Source organism: Monodelphis domestica, chromosome 6 (genome assembly GCF_027887165.1).
Source record: "Monodelphis domestica isolate mMonDom1 chromosome 6, mMonDom1.pri, whole genome shotgun sequence".
In the NCBI taxonomy this organism is placed as follows: domain Eukaryota; kingdom Metazoa; phylum Chordata; class Mammalia; order Didelphimorphia; family Didelphidae; genus Monodelphis; species Monodelphis domestica.
The window spans coordinates 290,450,616-290,462,449 of NC_077232.1; the positions used below are offsets into that span (position 1 = coordinate 290,450,616).

Consider the following 11,834-nt stretch of genomic DNA (forward strand, 5'->3'; position numbering starts at 1 on the left):
TGCCAGGAGTGGTGAAACTGGGCAGTTCTGGTGTGGCAGACCACTCTTCAAGCTGGGCAGCGATCCAGGCAAGCCTCAGTTTGGGGTGGCAGCAGCCATGGCCCTGGCTCTTCTCCTCTGGAACTTCCACATTCCTTTGCCTCCTTCTCCCCAAGACCCTTGAAGCTTCTGCCTCTCATTATATTTCAGTCCTTACTCCATCTGGGAAACACCACTTTCCCCATCAGTGACTACCATTTGAACATGGATACTTATGACAGTAAGTGCAGTCTTTCTGGGGGGCTGCCCTACTACACACACCAACAAGTTGCATTGCTCAGGGAACACGTACCTGCTCAGGTACAAGGCTCTTTGGTCCTCATTGATGTTGCTTATCCTTCACAGTCAGCTGTGAAGATGGGATTAACTCTCCCCTGCCCATTTTTAGATTAAATCACCAGAAGCATATACACCCCACTTACACTTGAGTGGGGGAGGTCTATAGCCCACATGTGCTGAAAGTGGGTGACAAATCAGAAGCATTTGACTGCCCCCCTGGGCAGTCCTAAGAAAACCTACACACTATAATTGGTCTATGTAAAAGTAGAGGAAGGTACAGGAAGTGATACAAAGAAGCATCTTTAAAAGGAGTCACAACTTCCTGTGAGAGGAGTTCTTTGTTCTTCGGAGTTCTGAGCTCGAATTGAAGGCTGATGAAAGGATCTGTTGACTGGACCTGACACCCTGGACTTGATGTGACTGTTCTTAAATCTCTCCCTTTGAACTATCACATGGGTGAGTGAAAAGGCTGACTTCTTCCCTGATTTCCTGAAGGTACTAGCCTTCAGAGAGGCCCCTTGTCTTGGAGGAGGCCTTGTGGCTAAAACCCTTATTTTAATTTAGCTCTTAAGCCCTGCCTCTCTGATTTTCTTAACCTTCATTCTTTCTCCTTTTGTTGATAAACTACCATACAAAGTCATTTGGAATTGACTAATTAATTCCTGGCAACCATACTCTTAAATAATTTAGTCCAACCCTTTAATTTTAACCTCTTATATTCTGGCCCTTACACAGCTAGCAAACACAATCAGATAATAACAAAAGCCTTTTCTGAGATGGCACCATAAGAACAAGAACAATGATGCCCATCAGAAAGCTGAAGTAACCCTCTTCTGATCATAGCATAAGGGAGAAGAGGGCAGGAACTTAGAATTCACTGGATGGTTTGTTATGTGTCCTGCCTTGGAGAGTGGGTCACTGAGTTATCAACGTTGGTTTCTAACTCGAAAAGCTTCCATCCTCCCCCTGTCCAAGGCCAGCACTACCCTCCTGCCCTCAGTGTAGGGGACAAGGAAGAAAAGGATTTAAGTTTGTCGAACTTAGTCCTTCCTCCTTAAGGGAACAGTACCAGGCCACCAGAATTCCCTAGTAGCTGTGAACAAATGCTTGGCCTTCCTTATGCTATATTACAATTCTTGGAAGGTCATGGCAGCAATAGGCTCCCTAGCTACTCTTCAGCTTCCATTATTCACTAGTAGACAAGCCTAGCCAAGATGGGGATTATCAGAGCCATTCAAGGGAGGACCAGAGGAGTCTGGATGAGAGGGAGGGAAAATAGATTTTTCTCTCAAAGTAGAGCCAAGTAGGGTATGAGTTGAACTGTTTTGGTCGTAAAAACTTAGCAAAATTCCCCTGACAATTGATGCAACTCAACCATGTTTCCCAGTCTTCTTTAGAGTGAATGTTGAAGATGTTGGAGGAAGAACGGTAGAGAATCAAGGTCTTTCTATGGAGCCCCACCTCAGCTCCAGTGGTCTGGAGGCTTTTCTATCTACCTTCTGACTTTTGAAGGAACTCCTATCAGTCCATGGTTATCTGAGCCAGCAGACTGGACACATATGGGGAGGATAAGGGAAGCGATGCTGCCCCAAGGCCTTACCCTTGAGGCCCCTTGGGTGTCGGCAGCTGGAGCTGATCCATGGACCAGAGCCCTGGGACACCACACAAGTGCAGCTATACATAGCTACTGTCATTGCTCCTGGGACCATCATTATTATGCACAAACATTCCCTTGGGACTGGCCAGATTTGCCATAGCTTTTTCCCAAGAAGCAAGAGGCTTTTAATTGCATGGCTGAAGTTGCCTTCTGCAGTGATCTTGAGCCCACAGCATCTCAGAACTACCCAAGTGAAGGAATTCACTTGCCTCAACCTCCCTTAGGAGAAAAGATTATCGGTATGCATCATTACATCCAGAGTAATAATAATAATAATAATAATAATAATCATGGCAGCTAGGTGGCATAGTGGGTAAAGTACCAGGCCTGGAGTCAGGAAGACCTGATTTCAAATTCAGCTTCAGACACTTATTAGCTATGTGACCTTGAGTAAGTCACTTGACCTATTTACCTCAATTTCCTCATCTGTAAAGTGGGGAAAATAACAGGACCTCCCTTCCAAGGTTGTTGCCAGGATCAACTGAGATAATATTTGTAAAGGGCTCAGCACAGTGCCTGCCACATAGTAGGTATTTTTAAAATGTTAACTATAGAAAAGAACTGATGGAGCCTGGATGCAGATATTGAAGCATACTAATTATCACTTTATTTTTTTTACGCACTTATTTTACACACAAAACTTTAAAGTTTTGTATATGTCTTCTATAACATGAGCATTATGGAACTGTTTTGCATGATATCACATATATAACCTATATCAAATTGCCTGCTGGTTCAGTGAGGGTGAAAGGGAGGGAAGGAGAGAATTTGGAGCTTAACATTTTAGAAAATTAATTTTTTCATAATTTCACAAAAAATAAAATATTCAAAAATATTAAAATGTTAACCATTATTATTAATAACAGCAACAATAATAACTAGCATTTATATAGCTCCTAGTACATGCCAGGTACTGTGCTAAGTACTTTACAAATATATTATTCCAATTTTAAAATGAGGAAACTGAGGCAGATAAAGGTTAAACTCTTAACCCCAATGGCATAGCTCTTTCCACTATTCTCTTAGGATTGATACTAAGACAGAAGATAAGGGTTTAAAAAACCAAGTGTCTTGACCAAGTTTGCACAGCTAATAAGTATCTGAGGCTGGATTGACCTCAACTTTTCCTGATTCCAGGTACCCTAACCACTTCCTAATTTAGTATTATTATTAATATTCTAAACCCTTACTTTACATCTTAGAATCAATACTGAGTATTGGTTCTAAGATAGAAGAGTGGTAAGGGCTAGGCAATGGCGGTTAAATGACTTGCCCAGGATTACACAGCTGGGAAGTGTCTGAGGTCAAATTTGAACCCAAGACCTCCCATCCACTGAGCCACCTAGCTGACCCTTACTATTCTGAAAGCACAAGTCTACGAATGGGGCTCTACTCAAGAATTTCCAAGGCTTCCCTACTGCCTCTGGCAGGCTATATTCCCCTCCTCTGGGTGCCTTGCCCCCATATATGATCTCTCTTTTAGGATGATCTCTCCACATTGCTGATGAGTCTTGAGGAGAATGGGCCCTAGATTTATGAGAAGAATGTTCTATTCTGAATCTTCTTGCTATGCTATTTCATTAAGTACCTTTTGCTTTGAACTCATTTATCTTCTGGCTGAGCATAGAGGAAAAAACAGATACATCCATGGGGGCTCGTGCTCTTTGATGTTGAGGAGGCAGGAACCAACTGAGAAACTTGCACCTGGGATAGATATTTTGGAGGCTTTCTAGGTCTCCTAAAGCCTGTACCATCCCAATCCCACCAACATTGCCCCTCATGTGCTGCAACAGCTGCCCTGTCTAGCTTCCTGCTACCTACAAAATTGACACTTTCTATCTCCACTGTTTGTATCTTTGTCCAGTACAATGTCCACGTCAGGTTCGTATTCCTCCTTCTCTGCTTCACCAAATCTGTTTCTTTCTTCCGAGCTCAGTTCAAACCCCATTTCTTACAGTATTCCTGTCTTCTCCCTTGTCCAGCTCCAGGAAACTCTTTGTGCATTACAAATATGTATAAATATGTACACACGTGTACAGATAAATGCATATGTATTTACGCCTCTACACATATACATAGCTATAATCTGTCATGTAGAATGCATATTTTTTGTATTACATTTATTATGTATGTGTTGTTTACTCCCAAGAGTCTGTAAGCTTCATGAGAATGGGGACCATTTTGTTTTGGTATCCGTTTGGTCTGTGGAACATAGTATGTGCTTAAAAGAATGTGAATTCTAGAATACATGGAAAAAGCAGTTTCAACAACTGACAAAGTGAATTAAAAAATTCTAAATGGCAAAGAAAATGGAGACAATAGGAAATATATTTCAGAATAAAGTTGTCATATTTGTAATTATTTGTATTTCAAATGCATTCACAGATAGGAGAAATTGCAGTAAATTTTAATAAAATTATAAACAATTAGTTGTAAAATTCTTGTATTAATGTCTTTCTGGGGCTAGTAGTTAATAAACATTTACTGAATTGAATTAAATTTCTGGATGATTTCTCTTAACTCACATAAAGGAAGGCTTGAGAAGACATCTCAAAGTGAGAAAACTTTCTGCAGTGTGATGATACTGTGAAGAAATGTGAGTTATTAAAAATAATTTAGTGTTAGATGCATGTTTAAGGGCTGAGAGAAACTGGGGATTAGAATTAGGTTGAGATAATGAGAAAAAATTTCCTGGGAGAGATGATTTTTAAAGAAAAGCTGTAATGATGTCTGAGGGTGGTTCTAATAATAAATTTGTAATAATGATGCAACTGTATGGCTGAAAATGTGACCTCCCACTCAAGGAAGATGTCATGGCTTTCTCATATGTGATTGAATAATAAAGATATGGAAATGGACATATTTGGTCATATTCATGGCCTACTCAGTTTAGAATTCTGTCTCTGACAACATCACCAAAAGATGTAGATTGTGGGAAAGCCTGGTTTTCTTTCTTCATGTCAATCTCAAGGGTTATAAGGGCCAAACATTTTAGCTTCATCCAGGACTTTATGATGGTGACTCATTTTGTTCTGAAGGTCATCCCTTATTTTTTTCCCTCTTTTTTGCCCATCTACTGCCATTGTATTGTTCTAAGTGGACACGTACAAGTCCTCACATACGGGGCCTCCAAAAGATCTACCAAGGCTCAAGCTTCTTAGTTGGTTCACTTCTATTCAAAAGAGAAGCACATAAGGCTTAACGGCTTCATCTGCCTTTTCTTCAGTGCTCAGCCAGAAGATAGAATTAGTTTAAAGCAAAAAGAGATTTAATGAACTAGCATAGTAAGAAGATTTGCAATAGAACATCCGTCTCCCAAATAGAGCACCCATTCTCCCAAAGACTCCTCAGAGATCACCTTAAGAGTCCAAAGGAGGGGAGCACATGTTAAGGAGCACCATTTACCTCTGACAATGCAGGCTGATCTCTTCTAGCAATGTGTTCTCTGTAGTTTCCTTGTTAAGGGGAGTGTCATTGTTGACCTTTTGTTTCTCACTAGGAGTGATGTCTCCATTTGCTGTTTCTGAGAGGACCAAGGACATCACAGGGTCATGCATGAATCGACTTGAGCTTGAATTGGATGTGTGAGGCATGCATCTCTCTTTCAAAGTCATCAAAATCCATTGTCAAAGTGAGAATGACTGGTGCTGACCTTGGATTCAGTGGATGACCTCAACTCCTTCAACATCTGGCCAAGCTTTAAGCTCTCCAAAGTGCCTACTTCTGCCACCTCTGTACCTCTGTTCTCATCTGCCCTTCTGCAGTCCTTTTCTTTTTTCCATCTTACTTCATATAAGTCACTTTTATTCAAGTTCTATTCTAAGGAGACCAATTATTTATGCTTGGTTTCCCATCTGCTTCCACGCCTCTGTCATAATAAGCCTTCTGCCATGCCTAGGTGCACCCTCTCTTTGGTTCCCTCTTTGAGAATTCTTATCTTCCTTCCAGTCTGAGCTCAGGGGCCACCTCCTATGGGAAGATTTCTCCATTCCCCACAATCATTTCCTGTTTCCTCTGTAAAATGAGGGAGCTGGATTGGATGGGCTCCAAGGTCCCTCACCATACTGACTCAGTAGTCCCATGGCCTTTCAGTGGAATGTAAATTCCTTTAGTGAAGGAATTGTTTTGGATGCGTCTTTTTCTGCCTATCACTTATCCCAGCCTTACACACAGTAGGTGCTAAGTACTTAAATTATATTAGATGTAGAAATTGTTGAATGATCAGACTCTTTGATCCAGCACCATTGGCCTCCTAACTGTTCCCCAAATAACATGTTATGGTTGTTCAGTTGTTTTAGTTATGTCCAATTCTTCATGATCCCATTTGGGGTTCCTTCCTTCCTTCCTTCCTTCCTTCCTTCCTTCCTTCCTTCCTTCCTTCCTTCCTTCCTTCCTTTCTTCCTTCCTTCCTTCCTTCCTTCCTTCCTTCCTTCCTTCCTTCCTTCCTTCCCTCCTTCCTTCCTTCCTTCCTTCCTTCCTTCCTTCCTTCCTTCCTTCCCTCCTTCCTTCCTTCCTTCCTTTTTTTCTTTCTTCCCCCTTACCTTCCATCTTAGAATCAATACTATTGATTCTAAAGGCAGAAAAATAGTAAGGGCTAGGCAATGGGGGGGTCAAGTGACTTGCCCAGGGTCACATAGTCAGTAAATGTCTGAGGACATGAACCCAGGTCTGGTTCTCTATCCACTGAACCACCTTGCTGCCTTGAAATCACCAGTATGTTGAAAGATATCATCAGAATCCTAAATACCTTGATGGGCTACAGTGATGGACCAAATCTCATAAAGTCAAATTAAATAGTGAAAAATGTAATAGATTTGGGTTAGAAAAATCAACTGAACCAGTATAGGATAGAAAAGATAAGGATAGACAACAATGTTTGCAAAATATAAGGTGGGGGGCTAGTCAAGTTAATTTGATCCTGGCTAAATAGGAATCAGGATTGTGAGTTGGCCTTCAAAACTGTTATCAGTATGTCAGGGTACATCAAAAAAGAATGATGCTTAGAGCAAGAGAGGCTATGTGCTTGGCTGTATGTGGTTAGACCATACACATCTCTGCAGTTTGGGGAATCCCACTTTAGGAAGGAAATAGACAAAGTGAAGTTCATCCAGAGCAGACTGGCCAGGCTTATGAAGGAAATGGAACCCATACCATCAGATGGAATAAAGGATTTGGGTATGTTTAAAACAGGGAAGTGAAGATTTTATTGAGGTTTAGGAAGGTCAAACTTATCTCTGAAGAACCACCATGTGCAAGATAGACCCTTAGACGTAGAGTTAGCTGAAAGGGACTGTAGGAGTTACCAGTTTTCACTCCATCATTTCTCAAATGAGGAAACTGAGGCCCAAGGAAGCTAAGTGACTTGCTAAAAGTCACATAGCTAATGTTCTTAGGCAGCAAATCCAGTCCACTCTCCACTGTCTTGGGGTGCCTCTTTAAATTTATTCTTTTTGGCCTCAGTTGAATCAACAAATACTTATTCAGTGCCTGGTAGGTGCCAGGCACTATGCTAAGTGTTAGATTCAGTTTAATGAAAATAAAAGCTTCTAAATCATTAGAGCTATCCAGAGGTCTAGAGTTCTCCATCCCTGGCCATCTTCAAGGAGCATCGAGGAGGATACTTTTTAGTTATCTATGTGTTAGAAGTCACCACTGTTCTGTGACTCTAGGCCTTTGATGTTGGGGACTCGATCACATGAATCAACGACATAGAGAGCAAATAGATCATCTTGAAGTTCACAGCATCTGGGGTAAGAGAGATGAAACTCCCTCCTGAAACACACGTCCTCTCTTCGTGACAGCTTATTCCTGAATTGGGGGGTTTGAATTGAGAAATGGCTAGTGTGGGCATCAAGCTCTGGTTAGCCGAATGTTTCCAAGAGTGTAATCATCCCCATTCTATGGAATCTGCAGCCTCAGCCCTTTGGGTTGTGCCTTGGATTAGGGGCATTCCAGAGAAGGTGACTTTTTACTCCATAAAGATTTAGAAAATGTGAAACTTTCTCCCTTTGGAATTAAGCTTTGTGGATGGATTCCTTCCTTTTACTGTGGAAATATATGAAGTTGTAGCCAGCTTGGCAACTACTTTTATTCATTTAGCAGGTTTTTATTCTTTTAACAGTTAAACTTCTATTAGGTTTTACTATTTGTTACATGCCATTTTTATGTGGTTCACAGTTTTATGCATTTTACAGTTAACTGTTTAAAAGGGTTTTATTTTTGCTCCTTGAGTGGAAGAAGTGATATACCAGTCCTGAGCCTTTATACTCATTAAGCCTGTGATTATTTTGTTGCTAAGGTATTAGAATCATGGATGAAAAGTAGGCATAAAATAATCCATTTTTACTTCAGTTCTAATCTTCCTTTTTTTTTTTTGCTCCTTGTAGTACTTGAAATACTATGATTAAGTGCGCATTTTTATATGTTCTATATGATCAGTATCATCAAAGGATCCATAATCTCCTTTTTAGAGGCAGCTGGGAGGTACAGTGGGCAGAATACTGGAACTGGAGTCACCGCAAGAATGTTCAAATCTGACCTTGGATGCTTTCTAGTTGTGTGACTTTGGGTAGGTCATTTAACCTCTGTCTGCCTTCATTTTCTCACATATAAGATGGGCACAACCATAGCACCTCCTCCCAGGGTTGTTATAAGGGTAAAAGTAGATTATATTCATAAAATGCTTTGTATACCTTAAAATGAGATGTCTAGCTATATATACACAGTATATGTTATTGGCTATCATGATCACCACCACCACCATCATCATTATTCCTTATGTTGCTGTACAGGACACAGGGGATAGAATGCTGAGCCTGGAGTCAGGAAGACTCATCTTCCTGAGTTCAAATCTGGCCTCAGATATTTACTGATTGTGTGACCCTGGACAAGTCCCTTAATTCTGTTTGTGTCAGTTTCCTCATCTGGAAAATGAGCTGGAGAAGGAAATGGCAAACCACTCCAATATCTATGCCAAGAAAACTCAAACTGGGATAGTCAAATATGACTAAAAAAATGACTAAAATGTTGTTGAAAGATATGAGAGGTGTCAAATATATGGCTTACCAGGACCACATGATGCTCATGACACTACCCAATATTGTCTGTTTTAATATATATAATATTATATATATACATATATATAAATAATTGGGAAGTATTTAATAAAATAAATAAAAATTTAAAAATAAATAAAAATAAAATAAATAAATGAATTAAAAAATAAATAAATATAAAAAATTTAAATTACATTAAAAAAATACCTTACCTTTTTAGAATTGACACTAAGGCAAAAGAGCAGTAAGGGCTAGACAGTTGGGATTAAGTGACTTACCCAAGGTCATATAGTTAGGATGTTTCTAAGGCCAGACTTGAACCAGTTTTTCCTGAATCCAGTCCTGGCTCCCTATTTACTATTTTACCCAGCTACCCTTAACATTACATTTTAAAATTAGGTCAATATGTAGCCTGTAGGAATCCTTATGTATGGATTTGTGGCCCCTGTTTATATTTGAATTTGACACCATTGGTGTCTATCATTTGAAGTACTGAAGTTGTTACATTTAAAATAGTTGTCTGCCATAAACTGTGGCAGTTAAAATGGTGGAAGATATAAATTATGCTAGATATAAGAGAGGGTGAGTAAATTTGTGACCGCAGAAAATATGTTTCACTACAGTGTCTTGGTTTCTAAATCAAATATATAAGGTGGTCGCCAGGGAAATATTCCCAATTATTCAATATACCCAAGTCAACTGGGTTTTATGGAGATTTTAATTAATAATACAATGAGTTATTAAAGGAAAGAGAGAAAAGGGAAATAAGTATGAAGGGCCTTAAGCCAACATGGCCTAGACCTGAGTCTTAAGAGAGAGAGAATCAGTCAGTTTTTTATCACTCACCACAAGATTTGTCTTAAGCAAGGATGTCTGGGGAACAGAGTCTCCTCAGAGGGAGTTCCAGCCAGAGTCAGCCTCCCAAGGGACTTCTTCTCAAGAGATCTTCAAAGGGCCTCCTCCAAAAGGATCTATCTCCAAGGATCTATCTCCAAGGAATCTAAGGATATATCTCCAAGGAATCTCTCTCCAAGGATCTAAGGATCTCCAAGCCTCCAAGGATCCCTTCCTCAAGAGATTCCTTTTCTTATATAGGGTTTTTTTCCCCTATGTCACCTCCCCTAAGTTCTTCCATCTACCAATCACCGTAGATGTTTTCTTTTCTTTTTTTTTTTTACTTTTAGTCCATCAAGGTTTATTATGCAAATTAATACAAGATGGTACAATGAATTATCAAAATCACAATTGTTATTGAAAAAAAGATAATGTTCAGTTCACTTTATCATTCAATAGAAATCAAGCCATCAAACAATAAGGTGAAAGCACATGTACAATTCCCCTGTGACTAAGTATGAAATTCCCAATTCTTTAACAGGCTGTATTTGCACCAATGCCATTAATTGGATAATTTTACTTGGTGCTAGATGAAGGTACCAAGTTGCAAACCGATCTGTGATTAAGTCACACAAAAAGAATCCCAAAATGTGGAGAGAGCAGTTTCCACAATACTTAACAAGTACAGATATCCAGATTACAGGTAAATAAGGCAAATTCTAATATTAAGTAAATCTAAGAAAATGAGGTCATGGATAACCAGTACAGAATGCTAGTCATATATACAGATATTTTACATAATTGGGGATGGAAATTCTTATCCTACAATAGGATTTACCTAACACACAAAAACCATGATTTTTGGCATTTATTGCTTTTTTTCCAAACAAATCCCAACCCATGTTTTTCTTCCTGCAACATCTATCTTCCAAACACCCCACAGCAATACCAGCCAGGTTTTAAAACTTTTTATTTGCATATTAAAAAAATTGTGCATTCTAATAATTAAAATCATTTGAATAAAAAAAATGTCACTCTGATTAACTGCATTTTACAGCTTGCCAGGACCTTGGTACAGCTTTGCATTTTACTGTTAACTAGATTTATTGTAGTCCCACCTGGTTTCTTCTTTTCACCAACATGCAAGCTTTTTAAAAAAAAAATTTTTTTAATGCCACCAGGACCCAAATTAGCCAGGACAGGCAGATGGAAAGAGGCAGCCGGCTGGGCCTTCATTCAATTCAATGTCAGTAGTTCTTTATTCTTTTGATTTTGAAAGGGGCAGCACAGTCATTTAAACTTTATCCAACCTCTTTGCATCTTACAAAGTTAAACAGCTAAAAGTAAAATTAAGAAGGCAATGCTTGTGGAATGTACAGTGCATATTGGCAGGGCAGATTTCATTACGATTCACCTGCTTGCTTCTCCTGTTCAATTGTTTCTTTTGAAGGCAGTGGGTTTTTCTCTTGTGTTTCTGTCTTCTTCAATTTAGACTTATCGAATTTCTGAATCTCAGCCATATCTGGTTTGTCAGACATTTTTGCAGATTAAGCAGTGATGGGCAGGGCACACGAGTAAGTCAGATCTCCGAGGTGGCAGCTCTGAACTGTCCGTAGATGTTTTCTAAAAGACAGCCCATCTGAATTCCAGCTAAGTCGACTAATCCCCTCAGTAAGTCTGAACCAGAGAAAACACTGCTGTGTCGACTAATCCCCTCAGTAAGCCTGAACCAGAGAAAACACAGCTGAGTCGACTAATCTCATCAAGAGAAAACCTGCCCAACCTTTATAGGTACCTAGCATCCCATTGTATCAATTCTAAAAAACAGGCACGGCTCAAAGAACTCCCTGCCTCATCATAAGCATGGGTACAAGTACTTTCATTGTTTAGCAAGGAGTTTCCTCCCCTAAAGCAGTCTTAAGTATGGGTGGAGTAGAGGTCCTCCCATTTCTGATCCTGGCAAGTTCTCA

At 39.7% G+C, this 11,834-nt stretch overlaps 1 protein-coding gene across 1 annotated transcript; it reads right to left on the minus strand.

The window, feature by feature from the left end:
- Positions 1-11,099: 11,099 nt before the first annotated feature.
- On the minus strand, positions 11,100-11,469 carry LOC100617751 (thymosin beta-4). Its single transcript, XM_016422948.2, has one exon. The coding sequence runs from the start codon at positions 11,400-11,402 to the stop codon at positions 11,268-11,270; it is 135 nt and encodes a 44-aa protein (XP_016278434.1). The 5' UTR covers positions 11,403-11,469; the 3' UTR covers positions 11,100-11,267.
- Positions 11,470-11,834: the final 365 nt, after the last annotated feature.